We start from the raw sequence: 14,208 nt of genomic DNA, 5'->3' as shown, positions 1-14,208 counted from the left end.
CACCAAAGGCCGTATTATGCACTAGGTAAGCTCCGGGTCGTTTCTGCGACAGCCAATACAATACCGATGACGCCTGTCAGATCACCATGTAGCATGAAGCGGGTTGGGTCGCATGTTCAAGCGCCGCTAAAGAGGCGTAGTGAAGTTTGCCGCATGCTTCACAGAATCACAGCTGTCAGCCTTGAGTGGATTTCAACTAACCTTGGAAGCCTGTGGCAAGGCAGAATGCAGCTGTAGAGCCGCGTCGTGCTGCAAGAGTATCAGCTGTTCAAGTTGAATACTTGTCTCGGATTGCGTAACTCGAGCCATGCTCTCATGATCATCAGGCAGGTCCTTGAAGGCTTTATTGTCACAACGCCATCATCTGCCCTTGTGTAAAGTCGGTGACGCCGTGGCGCAGCATCTTTGTCTCAACACTCGCCTTCGCCTCTCCCGTCTTGACAATCTATGCGGTTCAGCCAATAGACGTCGATATGTACCATAGGTATCGCTGGCCGCTGGATCGTCAAGTGTCAGCCACGATTACCTATCGACAGTAATATTGGTACTCTTTGGGTATATATCCTGTCGGGGTCGGGATGCCTGCTGGAGTTAGAGCGAGAAAGAAGGGCCGTGTACGGTACTTACAATTGGCTCACCAAGACAGACTTTGCGTGAAAAACATAGCGCTACATGAAGCTCACTCTCGCAGTCTCCCATGCACACCTACTTGATGACGGCGTAGTACTCCTCTTCATATGCTCACATACGTGTTTAGGATTTGGGGTTCGTCCAGATGAAGAGGACACTCTTGGTCCTTTAATAATGAACGAGCAGCAAAAGGCATAGAGAACTGGATGGGAGGTCCGAAGTCTAATATCGAAAGTGTGGTGAAGGCAAAACAATCGTTCTAATTCTTGAAGAACCAACATGAGAAGTCATGGAGCAAGGGCCTCGGGCTTTTATAGTCGTGAGACGAGATAGCTCCACTGCTCTTCACAAACTCACTAAACGAAGAGCAGTTGTTAGGACCCCCAAGTTGAGGTTTGCTTAACATTGCTAAAGAAAATCCGACCGATAAAGCTTGACCAATTGAATTTTCTTACGACAGCTTACCAAGAAGATGCTATAAGTTTCAGTGGTTTACTCACTACAGTACTCAATGTAACAATGAAAATCGACGGACCAAAGGCAATCTTCACAAGGTAGGGTCTACTATTCACAGTGAGAGGGCCTCGATATGTAGAGTCCGAGCTATCGGGCCGATTGCCACGATGCAGGTTTACTCTCGCTGCACTTTGCAACTGAAAAGGTACGCATAATTTGTGAACAAATGGCACATATGATAAAATGATCATGAGTGGATTGGCGTATGTAGGCGCTTTGCAGGTGCCCTTGCTGTAAGCACCTCGTGTGCGGCTGCGCCTTACACTGATCTGGCAGGGGATCTAACAAGCTAGTAAGCCTTCCTTCGTTGGACGAATCATTGGCAAGTATCTCTCATCATCTTCCTAAATATGTACATTTAGTGATTAAAGTCACGTAATGTCATTCTTGCTGCTAAAGTCTCTCATAACAATATACCATATACCGCGGGAAAGCTCCTCAATTGGAGACTTTCTCGACGCTATAAAAAAGATGGAACTGAGAGCTTGACAAATGAATCTTCTCCCGGGTCGGCACAATACACATGTGTCAAATTTCTCGTGTTGGTGATTGCCTGCATAGCATCACAGCTTGTATTCCTCATTGCCCGAACAGTATATCCCATTGCCCAAATAGTATACCCCATCGCCCGAACAATATGCCTCATTGCTCAGATAGTCCTGGCGCCTTGGCACACCTACGATCCTACATAACGTGTCATCTCCAAAACCATCCCATCGCAAATACATATTCTATGTTCTAGAACGCTACGTCTTCGGGCCTCCTGCCAAAGTGAGGCCGATCGAAAGAAAGACAAGTATCGTGAAACTTTGACGACCTAGCCAAATTAGGCAGAAGGAGCACCCCAGATATTTGAACTGTACCGACTCATGGAGTACCCAGAAATTGAAGGGAAGTTGGAATATACCAAGGCACTACATGTGACCACAGTCCCCCAAGATTCTCTCTCTGGAAACCTAACCTCAAGAAGAAGGTGGGCCCCGGCCCCACGACTGGAATAGGCGGGCGCAGCAAACCAAGAACGGGTGCGTGCATCCGTTCACAACTGTTTCCCGATGTGGTTCACGCGCCAAGTACAACTTCTTTAAATCACAGACCTGCGATTCGATCACAGTCGGTAGTCTTCAATGTAAACTGTAGCTGACCAGAACACTCGTCATTAGATCTACTTTTCCCAAAGATTTGGAAGATACTCCTGCCTGAATGGCCTAGTTACAATCGGAATTGAGCATTGTTTGGGACAGGAGCAAAATACTCCGAATATTGGGCAAAGTAGTTACTAAGGAGATTGAATGTCTTGAAGTTGACGCACTGTATCAATGGATTTTCGGAGCGTCCAAGACTTTCGGAATCAGTGTTAAGCCATGCAATTGGTTGCGAGGGTAAGATCCAAGCCAGAGAGTGTACATTTTTTGGAACGGTCACCGCACTTCAACAAGACCAAGCTTCATGGAGATGGTCGCCGTTCATGACTCCGCAAGCATGGGCGACCAGGTACTGCGCAATGGTATATCTTCGGTAAATTCCATGACACACGAGACAAAAGAATAAGTACTCCTCGGCTGCCATACTGGGACGGACTTCTACTATTCACAGCATTTACTCTAATTTACCACTTGATCAATTCAAAAATGAAACTCTCTACTTCTTCCCTCCTCTCTCTTGTTCTCTTTACCATAGAAGCCCTATCCCAGCCGACTGAGAAGTCGTTTAACATCTCAGATTTGCTCAATACCGACCTTTCACCCGAGAAGTACTTCCGCTCTCTCCCTGACCCTCAAGACCAGGGACTTACCAAACGCCAATACTCTCGCAACACATGTAATGACCAACCTCGAAGCACCTCGCTTTTATCCACATGATCAATGCTCATCAGAATCAGACAACCAACTCACCGATGGCACCCCATGCCGTCCCGTCACTGTCATCTATGCCCGTGGGACAGGTCAAGACGGCAATGTCGGAGACCCAGCAGCAGTTGGTCCTTTATTCTTCAACAACCTTGCTAGTCGCATCGGAGGGACAAGCCAGCTCGCAATCCAGGGCGTAACCTACCCTGCGAACGTCCCTGGTTTCTTTGCGGGTGGGGACGCAGCTGGCAGCACCGCTATGGCGGGACACATCTCCACTGCCGCGACCAGATGTCCGTCTACCAAGATTGTACTTGCTGGGTACAGTCAGGGTGCTCAGCTTGTGCACAACGCTGCACAGCGCACTTCTGCGGTGAATGCTGCGAGAGTAGCTGCTGGTATGTTCATTCTGAGATATGGATAATCACATTTGCAGTAAAACTAACTTGTCGAAGTGGTTGTGCTCGGTGATCCCAAGCGTGGCCAATCCTTTGGAAGCATTCCAGCATCGAGGACCCTGACGATCTGCGAGCCTGGGGACAACATCTGCGAGGGTGGTTTCATAATCACTGCTGCTCATCTGAACTATCAGCAGAATGCGACAGAGGCGGCGGCTTTTGTTGCAGGAAGACTTTGAGTAACGCTTCGTAGAAAAATCATTATGCCTATCTGATATGGAGTATACTGAACGATTGTGACATTTTGCTTTCAGATTACTTTGCCTGCACAATCAAGATGGAGTCGTTCCATATAAACTTTAACATGCCTCCGCTTCTTGAACACAGAGCAATCCAATATCCAGCTTCAAATGCACTGGAAGTGTGGTCCACTTTGTTCACTCTGATAGGAATAACTGCCACATCTTGTCGCTTCGAAAAATCAACCTGTTAATAAAAGTCAATGCCTCTGCGGTTTTGAACCTCTTGGCTTTCCCCAAAAATACTAACTGCGCATAGTTTACTCTCGTCGCACGGTTGAACATCTCGGACATCACGCATGTAGAAAAGGAAGGTTTGGCTCAGAAATGGTATATATAGACTGCCCCATTCATAAAAACTAATAATTATACGTGTTAATTGACACAAATTGTATCAGACACGTCACGTTGGTTGGAGGAGTCCAATGTCCTACTTCACCGACAATTCTCCGACTCATCCGCTTATGAAACCTCCAAAAATGTGTACCCTCAACAATAGTAATCTACAGAAATTCTAAGATCCAAGCGTCAAGTCATGGAGCCGGAAGAAATTGCCATCAGCATCACGCTGATAAGGACCGGGTTCTGCCACAGCTCGAGTGTCTAGGTCTACAATAGCTGCCGAAACGCCTGTAGGATACGGCTGCCAATTTCCATCCTCTTGTGGAATGAGGAGATTGTCAGGAACAGGTTCAATGTAAAAAACGGCCTGTGGATACCATTCATTCTCTGTATCTCGGAATACAGTGACTTTGGATATGTGCTTGAGACCGAGAATCCACTTGTGAGCGAAAAGCAGTTGTGCGCAACTCATGCCAAGTGAGCCTACAATGTAGCAATCAGCATGTATAGACATATGGTGGGAAGTCGAATGAACTGATCGGTGCCACTTACCTATGAGTGCTTTGCCCGCTTCCTCATCAGCAGTGAAAGTGACACCAGGCCATCCCGGAAGCGGGGTTATGATGCCACGTTTTGCCAAAGCATACGCAATCATCTGTTGACTTTGTAGACTTGTGATTCGTGCAATGGCAAAGTACTTCAGCTCGCTGATGTATGAACTGCTGTAGCTATGCCAATGTACCCAGAGCAAATCAGAGAGAAATCGAAGCTTGGGAAGGTCGGCTATTTTGGGCTGGTAATGGTGAACGGCCACAAACTCGGTCCTGACGTTTTGGAAACCCGCAATGAAAATCACTGCGACAAGGGTTAATATGGCTCGGGGAGATGCTCGAGTGATCATCGACTTACTGCCTGCTGGACGATTAAACACGAAGCTGACCTGAGCTCCCGTGGACTTGAAGGGTGAGTCAGTACACTGAATCATAAAGGAATGCGAACAGGCATTCAACTCACCCAGTAAAAGTTATTGTCTGGCCCAATATAATGCTGCGTATCCAAAGGGCCTCTATCATTAGGATCTGCGTGTTTCAGCCGAATCGGCGTATTGTCTCTGAGTTGGAACAACCCTTTCCAGTCACGTTCGGCTTCATCCCAGCCCCAGTGAGTGAAAAACCTTGTCATATACTCCGGGGTTGGAGTTTTGTGCCAGCCCCAGCTCTTGAGCAACGTGACTATACGACGAGCCTGGAATGGACCACTGAATGAGCTTTCAGCTGAGGGAGTGCTGCGACTGTCACGCAGTATTTTGCCAGCGTCAATGTCGGTGCGGCGCATCATACAGCTGAGGCGCTCGGCATTTGCCACGGCCATGTCCCACATAGCCTGGCTAGCTATGTTGGTGCGATCGAATCTGACATAATCGCGAGCATAGATGTGATCCTGATCCGCAGAGGTATGGTCGAATGCTTCTTTGAAAAGATCATGTTCATCGCTATGATTGGAACTTGGACTATACTCTCCAGCGCTCCAGGTCAGGGTGAACAGAAGCGCCCAACACAGGATCAGCATAGCAGGCATGTATGCGTCACTGGTCGATGTAGAAGTGGTGAGGTATGTAATGAAAGCGAGCGAGTGAGATCGAGATATATATGCTTAGCTATCGATGCGCATTGGCCAGCTGCAAACGCAATGATACACTACAAACGGTCCCTCCTCACGTAAAAATGACACTAAGATACAAATAGCTCTTGAATTCTTACCCGCAGATTCGCTTATCAACAGGAAGATGCGCCATGTGAGTTGAGAGGCAGTGGAGTTGATTTCGACTCTAGGTATTAAGTAAGTGTATAAATGTAGGTGCTTGCTCCTTTACTCTCACTAACACGCAATTGCGGTGCAAGGAAAACTTCGTGCAAATTCTAGGGTCTTTTCTTGTTTTCCATCTCCATTGTCTTCGTCCTCTTTGGCGGTTCTTTTCGTACAAAGCACTCGCCAACGTGATGGCCATGCTCGCATGCAACGGCCCATTTGCCCATGCCCAGGTCCGTTGGCGCACGTCGTACACCTCTTCCGCCACCTCCAACGATCAAATTCCCTGGTCTGTATGTCGGGTCTGCAAGCATACGCTTAATCACACTGCAGTGGATGACTGCGGTTGCGGGAATATCGCGTGTCTCACCCTTGGGCAGCGGCCATCTGATCGCTTTCCAGGTACCGTTTTCTTGCAGATCCATACGGCGAAATGGTAGGTACTCCATAATATTCCACGAGACAACACCTGCATGACCAGCGCCATTGTTAAACTGAAGCACATCATGAATGCGGCCGCGCGTGGCTGCGCTATGCAAATGTTTATGGAAAGGCGTATCAGGATGCTCACGATGGTGGCTAAGGATGTTGTCATCATCCGTCCAGCCGATAACAGTGGCTTCACTTGATGTTGCACCGTTAGCAGTGCCGTTGGCTACGCTGGACTGTATCGGCGCGGGATCAATCTTGAACTTTGGTATGTTGGCTTGCCGTCTACCATCCGCGTCGATCGGGTCCTCGTGGCAGCAGTACAGAGCTTCAAGCTTCTCTTCATCAAATTCAAGACCAGCTTTTTGCGCTTCCCGGACCATCCACACAAGTGGAACATGGCTCAAGGCTGCATCGTCATCACCGAGGGGCCAGCCTCCGCCAATATCCTGATAAGATGTCAGCCTGGGCCAGAATATCATATAGACATCTGTATTGTCAACTCACCGCATGGCAACCTGGAAACCACACCTCCTGTATGTCCTGCTCGCCCTCTTCCTCTTCTGAATTCCAGGTCTCTCCAACATTGAGCGACAGGATAGAAGGAGTAACGGAGTCGTTTCCACCATCGCATTGATCGTAGCAAGGACTGAGGCTGCGGACTCCAAATGTTTCGTGAGAATTGCTGAAGCGCATGGGCGGTAAGGAAGCCCCAGGTTGGCCTTGATCGATCTCATCTTTCTTCCCGCTCATACCATCGACCCCTTCGTTACTATGGAGTATGTTCCTGATATGATTGTGCTTATGGTGACGCTTGTAGAGAGTGGTTGTGTCTGGTTTCTCTTGCGAGATCAAGTCTTGACGGAATTTTGCTCGACGCTCGTCGATGGCGACGGCATGTCGAATCACTCGTGCACTACTCCGGGCCGTGTAAGGGAATTTACTGCGTTGCATCCATGCATTCTCGAACGCCGGAACGCTGTTGACTGTATCAAAGAGACCTAAGAAACGTATTGCGCGAACCGGGCGACTGAACGTTTCGCGGAATGCGCACATGAACTCCAGCTGTTTCATTTTGGCTGATTTCTCTCCAGGCTTGCGGTCAGTATCCTTATCTTCAGGAAGTCGACACTGCCATTTCTGGAATGTCCTTCAAATTTGATCAGCCCAACATTTTCACAGACGTGGTAAAGTCATACTCACTTCCATGCAAACTGACACATTTCTTCGTTGCCTGCCTACTTGTCGTGAGCAACTGAATCATCATTAGGTACATACGAGATTCTTACAGATAACAGACCAACATGATCCAGCATTTCTGCAAGGAAACGGGCGGTGTAGGCGCCCCGAGAGAAACCAAATAAGTAAATATCATCTCCTGGCGTGTAGTAACGCATCAGAAACCGATATCCAGCCATTACGTGTTGATCAAAAGATGTGCCTAGTCTTATTAGCCACCAAACGCATGGTAGAAAGCTTTGTAATTTACTGACCAACTGCGCTATCCTTTGCCTTTGCATACCACGACTGGAACTTTTCCAGTCGGCTCGTCCGGGACATTGAGCCATTAGCTCGGGTAACATATGTGCCGATACCAGGCTGGTAGTAATGAAATTGGTCGTCGCCATTACGGTCAAGCATGCGATAAATTTTAAGAATGTTGCTGTCTGCATCTGTACCAGAAAATTTATTGCCAGTACCGTCGAAACAGAGGACAAACTTTTTCGGAACATGGGTCCGTGCCGTCACGATTGGGCCCCCGTACCCATCCATGTTGTTGTCGCGAGGAGAGGGTATATAGGGCTGGGAGGAGGGAATTAGGAGGTTTGATTGCTCGTGATCCTTCGCCGGCATATTAACAGCATGTTACACCCGACTTAAACGGAAGAGGTGGCGAGTATGAAATGTAGAAAATGCGGCAAGGGGTAACAACAGGCGAGGTAGTACTGACCCACGAGGGGAAAGCATATTGAGAGCTGATGTCAGTGGCGTCTGGCGCATGGTCTCTCTGTTCTTGCCTGATGTCCCTCTTTGCCCTAAAAGTGACGAATGCCGCCTTCAAAGCATCTAAAATCGCAGATCGATTGTTGATCGACCGCCAATCCTATCTTGTGGATTGTGGATTTTATGCGACTGTGGGAATTGTGCAAAGTGCCCGCGCTGCAACTGTAGGCAGACACCAGGGAGATTAGCAGTAGCTCACCGTCTGGGCGTATTACATGGGTATTTCGTGTCTTCTACCTCATATAGTGCTCGATTGGCCTCGAAAGCTACTTCAACTTGAGTAGTCTGAGATGTAGGCGATGAATACGACCATGGTAAGCAAGATACGCCATGAAGTGGCCACGCAGTGCTCATTGGTTCGGAGGATAGTATTGAAATCTGCGGCATTGCTGATCCATCATGCCGTACTATGGCGCTGTACCATCTCTCGGACTCTCTCCCTCGCTGGCAATGGTGGAGTCAAAGTCGGCGACGTCGAGGAAATTAACAGGCTCGCTTAGGCTAGCTCAGGGTTCACTCCGATCACTCCGATCCGACGCGGCCCCAGCCGACCGATCTCTAAGCCAACCCCAACCCCCTCCCTCGATGGTGTCTAGGTATCTACCATGTACCTACGCCTCCTTGTATCCTCTCTACCACCACCCAATCCTTCACCAGACTCATTTAGCCAGTACTAGGCATCAGATCCTCTCATGACAAACCGTCGCTGATCCTGTCTTCTTCAGGTCTCATAATCCCCTTGCACATGATGCATACCACAATTCCTTGCTGAGCTACTCTACTGCGTCGGCCCATGGACACTTGTACATAGTACGAGCCTCTAGTCAGAGGGCATGTCTGTGACATGCACAATGGAGCTGTAGCGCATGCAATCAGCAGTATAGCTGGCCCGCGCCGTGCCGATAGTTGAAGCCTCCCGCCGAACTGTCTGTGCATTCATTAGCACAAGATTTACCCGTCTTGGCTGAATCGGGCCGCGGCGATCAGATGTTCGATTCGTTGAGAAGCCATCTACATACACAACAGCAGCGGGGACTTTTCGTCGAAACAGATGTTCCTGCTGTGTAGCCTTAGGATCCTGTCCATCATCCTGCACTTGAGACATGTGCGCCGGGGCCTGTGCAAGGTTGCAAATCGCTCTCTGGGGAGAACGAAGAAGCAATCAGCGTTGCAGTTCAAGCCTCCTGTTACCTACCGGTACCAGTATTCGTAGATGGGGTAGCACCAGCATTCAAGTGTAGCGTTGTTGATCACCACTCCATGTACGATCGGTGTATTGTGCGTCCGCGGCCAGAACACGTAGCACAGGATGAAGTGGGGTAACTCTCTCGGTGTTTCGTATATGCTTTCCACAAACCAGGGCATCTCGCCATGTAGTGCTTGACAGCTTTCAGCTCCAGCTACCATTAGGAACTATCCTGTGCTGCCCTGCATTACCCCAGCTAGCACCAATGGCATCTTTGGTAAAAGGAGAGCTTGTATCTTGGCGCAACCTCCACAGCAGTCAATCTGCATGTCCCCATACGGTTCAAGGGCCATGCACGCTGACTGGGTAAACACCAAGCCTGATTCGCGGACTGCCTGTGCTGATCGTTCCGCCGCAGCTGAAAATCATCATGACAACGCCATTGGTACGAAATAGTCGTTTCCGAAGCACAGCCGGCGAGGAGGAGCCTGTCTCGAATCATAGACCTCGCTTCTTGAGCTCGGCTGTCACAGTGGCCCATTCGATTCGAGCTCTCCAGGTACTTTACCCCGGAGCATCCCACCGTAACACACGTCTTATGTTTCCACGCAGCATTCTTCAACATGCCTAGTCCGTTGAGATCATTGCTTGGTTCGATCAGGAAGAAGCCGACTCAAGCCAGTGATGGCCGGTCTGCAGAGGCGGCAAGTGGCTTGAAGAACAACCAGGTAAATTCTATAAGTAACCAAGTATGTATGAGCATAAGCTGATGTTATTTCTGTAGAAAACTGCAATCATGAGCGATCTCACGGGTTTGGGTGTCAAGAATGCCAAATTCGCGCTAGAAGCCGTAACTACTTTGGCATCCGGAGAGCCTCTTGACGATAAGGATCTCTTGCTCGAGCAGGGCGTGGAAATGCTTCAGGGCTTGCCACCAAACAGTGGTCTCAGCTCCAAGATATCCGATGGCTTTATTGCCATGCTTTGGAACGATCTTCCACATCCAACGCCAACACATGCAGGACCTTCAGCACGATACAGGAAACACGACGGCTCTGGAAATAACCCACACAATCCAGACATGGGCAAAGCTGGATCGCCCTATGCGCGTAATGTGCCTCCTTCCAAGCCGAAAGGTATATATCTGCGCTTCCATTTCCCTATAGAGCTAACTGGTTATACCAGGTCCTAATCTGCCCGACGTGGAAGACGTATACGAAGCCCTCTTGAAGCGCAACGGTTCATTTCGCCCTCATCCGTCAGGACTGAACAGGCTATTCTTTTCTTTCGCAACCATTGTCATTCACGAATGTTTCCAGACCTCCAGAACCAATCCTTGGATTAACGAGACCTCTAGTTACGTCGACCTCAGTACTCTGTATGGAAACACAGAGGTAGAGCAGAAGCGTGTACGAACATATCGTAATGGGTTGATCTACAATGACTCCATTGCATCGGATCGCATCATGATGATGCCTCCCGGCGTTGTTGCAGTGCTTCTTATGTTCTCAAGAAACCACAACCATGTTGCCGAGTCACTGTTCTCTGTAAACGAGGATGGCAAGTACAAGCCTTGGGATACCTTGAACGAGAAGGAAAGGCAATGGTAAGCACTATACACATCTTATCAGTGCTACACCTTCTGACAAACAAACAAGGCAAGACGAAGACATCTTCCAGATCACACGCAACATCAATGTGGGCTTCTTCGCTTCTGTGGTTCTCCACGATTACGTGGCAGCCATTCTGAACACTCCTCGTGCCAACTCTGAATGGTCTCTAGATCTTGGCAAGGAGATCAAAAAAGGTGGTGTACGCGTCGAGCGCGGGACTGGGAGTCACGTTTCCGTGGAGTTTGCTGTGCTCTACCACTGGCATGCCGCATTAAGTGCAGCAGACGACCGCTGGATGGAGGACATCATCCGGTCTGTAAAGCCCGAGATCACCAATATTGATGATGTCACCATCGAGACCTTCCATGAAGTCATGATGCACTATGGCCATCAAATGAAGGAGCAGCTGCCGCAACATTGGACCTTTGGTGGTCTTAAACGTGATGCCGATGGCAAGTTTCGTGACGAAGAGCTCGCAGAGCTCATCAAGTCTTGCACGGAAGAGCCTGCTCATGCTTTTGGTGCTCACGGCACGCCGGCCAGCTTGAAAGTTGTTGATCTCATGGGCCAACTACAAGCCCGAGAGGTGTTCAACGTTTGTACCCTCAACGAGTTCCGCAGGTATCTGAACCTGAAGCCCTATGAGACGTTCGAGGATTGGTGCTCAGACAAAGAGACTGCAAGATCAGCTGAACTGCTCTATGGTCACATCGAGAACATGGAACTCTACCCTGGTCTGATGGCCGAGTGCACTAAGCCAGCCATGCCAGGCAGCGGAGTGTGTCCAGGTCAGACTACCGGACGAGGCATTTTGGATGACGCAGTCGCACTTGTTCGTGGCGACCGCTTCCTCAGCTACGATTTCAATAGTAACACTTTGACTCAATGGGGGGCGGCATTACTCGCAGACACGGTGCCCGGCGCATACGGAGGCGTCTTCCCCAAATTACTCTTCCAAGGTCTTCCTGGTGGATTCACTGGCACTTCGCCCTATGTTCTCCTTCCCTTCTATACCCCTGAAGCAGCCAAAGGCATCCTCACGGGCAACAAAGTTCTCGACAAGTATGACCTGAAACGCCCTGCCAACGATAATGACATCATCAGTGTGCGTACCCAAGAAGGTTGCAAAGCCGTCTTCGAAGACCGCGAAAGCTTCGCTGTGATGTATCAAGCCGCCATTCGCAACTGCACCGCTGGCCATGACTTCATGATAGGATGGGACGAGCAAAAGAAGCACGACGAGCGCTCTAAGATCCTGCATAAAGTCTTTTTCGAGGAAGGATTTGAAGCAAACGTCACTTCTTTCTTCAGCAGCAACGTGGCGAAACTTATCAAGAAGAACAGTCTCAAGGGCGCAAAGGGCCGCATGAGCATCGATATCGTTCGCGATGTCACCAACATCACGCCCATTCTCTGGCTCGCAGACCGCTTTGCCCTACCTCTCAAGACTCAGGAGCAACCCCGTGGCTTGTTGTCGATTTACGAGGCATTTACCGCATACCTTGTACTTTTCATGTACCAATCTTTCAACATCCTGCCCCAAAACGAATGGAAACTCCGCGAGGGCGCCATGAAAGCGGCCGCACCCCTACGCTCCATCTTTGAAACGCACCTGAAGACGCAAACAGGCGCCATGGAAGGCCTAGTCGACTGGATGGCCAAAGGCAGCACCTTCGAAGTCGGCCCCCACGCAGATCGCATCTACAAGGCGCTTGCGGAGACCAAGCTCCCCATGGGCGATAATGTGGGTGACTGCATTGGCATGGGCGCGCCAGTGGCCGGCAACCTCACACAGCAGGCCAGTCTGTTAATCGACCTATACCTCAAGCCCGAGTACGAGCAGTACAAGAACCGCATCATCCAACTCGCACACATGGATCCCGCCGTCTCCGACCGAGAACTCCAAGGTTTCGTGTACGAAGGCATGCGACACGTTGGCGTAGTCCCTGGCCTCCCTCGTGTCGCCACGCGCGACGTCACTGTGCAAGACGGCGTGCGGGGCCCTGTCTCTGTTAAAAAGGGCCACACGATTCTCGTGGCTACGTCGATTGCCGCCATGGATCCCGTAGCGTTTCCCAACCCGGAGATCTTAGACCCGCACCGCTCGTTCAAGGACTACACGCTACTCGGTCACGGATTGCACTTTTGCTTTGGCGCGCGACTCGTCGGGCCATCTCTTGCAGCTACGCTGCGCGAGGTCTTCAAGCTGAAGAACGTACGGCGTGCGCCCGGGAAGCAGGGCCGGTTTACGACGACGGAGCACAAGTTGGCGGGCATCACGATGCGGCATTATCTCGATGCTAATGCCAAGGAGAGTCCGATTCCGACCAGTTTGAGACTTCACTATGATGCAGATGATGTGGGCGTTAATGGCGGTGTAAATAGCGTGCCCCATGCGTATGAGAATGGAAATGCGAATGCCGGGGGCGACAATGCTTATGGGAATGCGTATACGATTGCGCCGTAGATTGACGAGCGGAAGGTTGCGAGAGGCGAGGTGGATCGAAGGCAAGGATGGGGAGTAATGTCGAGTCTTTTGGAGATTTGGGAGGCAAGAAGGGCCTTGGGTGTTCGTGTCAGGGGTGGATACCCCCTCACCACACGTACATCGTAGTGTCTGAATTTGAAGGGCAGAATGGCACAAGGCGTGTTTAATGGCCTGTAATGTTACAGATATACAGTCGTTCGTTCCAAGAAACATTTGTTATCAATACACGTTGGAACTGAAGATTACTCGACATGATCAATCGAGTGTGGCACATGCATGGCATGCTATAGCTAATGCAATCACAAAATATAATCACTATCTTGTCACTAAATTCTCGCCTGGATCCAGCATTTCGGGGGCACCAGGGAACAGATACAGTCTCTTCGGAGATGACTGCATCACGGCGTGTTCGACCGGTGAGATCCAGATTTCAAAAAGCGTCACATGAACTGAACAATCAGAGCGACTAAAGTGTCCACAGAGGAAATATAGCAAGTAGGAATTATCTCGGATGCGCGCTACGGATTCGAACAATCTTCAGCATTATCTAAGGGCATAGGAAAAAAATGAAAGATACAATGCGTAACGTCGAGCCATCTCTGTCCAGCAGCACCCGCCCACCTCGTCCAATCTCGTCACCGTCC

General features: G+C 49.8%; 6 protein-coding genes across 6 annotated transcripts; 2 read left to right on the top strand and 4 right to left on the bottom strand.

The window, feature by feature from the left end:
* Positions 1–349: 349 nt before the first annotated feature.
* On the bottom strand, positions 350–832 carry IAQ61_007863 (uncharacterized protein; the record flags this gene model as incomplete). Its single annotated transcript, XM_003841940.2, has 3 exons — positions 350–445; positions 628–705; positions 746–832. Coding segments are annotated over 3 exons (261 nt in total), but the record flags the coding sequence as incomplete, so codon positions are not given.
* Positions 833–2,777: 1,945 nt separating this feature from the next.
* On the top strand, positions 2,778–3,633 carry IAQ61_007862 (uncharacterized protein; the record flags this gene model as incomplete). The annotated part of the gene is made up of 3 exons (XM_003841941.1): positions 2,778–2,967; positions 3,029–3,394; positions 3,452–3,633. 3 exons carry the CDS (start codon positions 2,778–2,780, stop codon positions 3,631–3,633), a joined length of 738 nt encoding a protein of 245 aa, XP_003841989.1.
* A 574-nt stretch (positions 3,634–4,207) lies between these two features.
* Positions 4,208–5,613, bottom strand: IAQ61_007861 (uncharacterized protein; the record flags this gene model as incomplete). Its single annotated transcript, XM_003841942.2, has 4 exons — positions 4,208–4,518; positions 4,588–4,890; positions 4,945–4,990; positions 5,050–5,613. 4 exons carry the CDS (start codon positions 5,611–5,613, stop codon positions 4,208–4,210), a joined length of 1,224 nt encoding a protein of 407 aa, XP_003841990.1.
* A 341-nt stretch (positions 5,614–5,954) lies between these two features.
* IAQ61_007860 (uncharacterized protein) lies at positions 5,955–8,046 on the bottom strand (the record flags this gene model as incomplete). Its single annotated transcript, XM_003841943.2, has 5 exons — positions 5,955–6,722; positions 6,781–7,423; positions 7,477–7,511; positions 7,563–7,714; positions 7,767–8,046. The coding sequence occupies 5 exons, from the start codon at positions 8,044–8,046 to the stop codon at positions 5,955–5,957; spliced, it is 1,878 nt and encodes a 625-aa protein (XP_003841991.2).
* A 1,051-nt stretch (positions 8,047–9,097) lies between these two features.
* Positions 9,098–9,382, bottom strand: IAQ61_007859 (uncharacterized protein; the record flags this gene model as incomplete). The annotated part of the gene is made up of 1 exon (XM_066097766.1): positions 9,098–9,382. One exon carries the CDS (start codon positions 9,380–9,382, stop codon positions 9,098–9,100), a length of 285 nt encoding a protein of 94 aa, XP_065952263.1.
* Positions 9,383–9,911: 529 nt separating this feature from the next.
* Positions 9,912–13,882, top strand: IAQ61_007858 (uncharacterized protein). Its single transcript, XM_003841944.2, has 4 exons — positions 9,912–10,191; positions 10,248–10,599; positions 10,649–11,069; positions 11,122–13,882. Exons 1-4 carry the CDS (start codon positions 10,087–10,089, stop codon positions 13,541–13,543), a joined length of 3,300 nt encoding a protein of 1,099 aa, XP_003841992.1. The 5' UTR covers positions 9,912–10,086; the 3' UTR covers positions 13,544–13,882.
* Positions 13,883–14,208: the final 326 nt, after the last annotated feature.

The sequence above is a fragment of the Plenodomus lingam genome (genome assembly GCF_022343315.1).
Source record: "Plenodomus lingam strain CAN1 chromosome Unknown contig_3, whole genome shotgun sequence".
Lineage (NCBI taxonomy): Eukaryota > Fungi > Ascomycota > Dothideomycetes > Pleosporales > Leptosphaeriaceae > Plenodomus > Plenodomus lingam.
The sequence above is the reverse complement of the archived record's forward strand: the minus strand, read 5'-3'. Positions and strand labels throughout refer to the sequence as shown.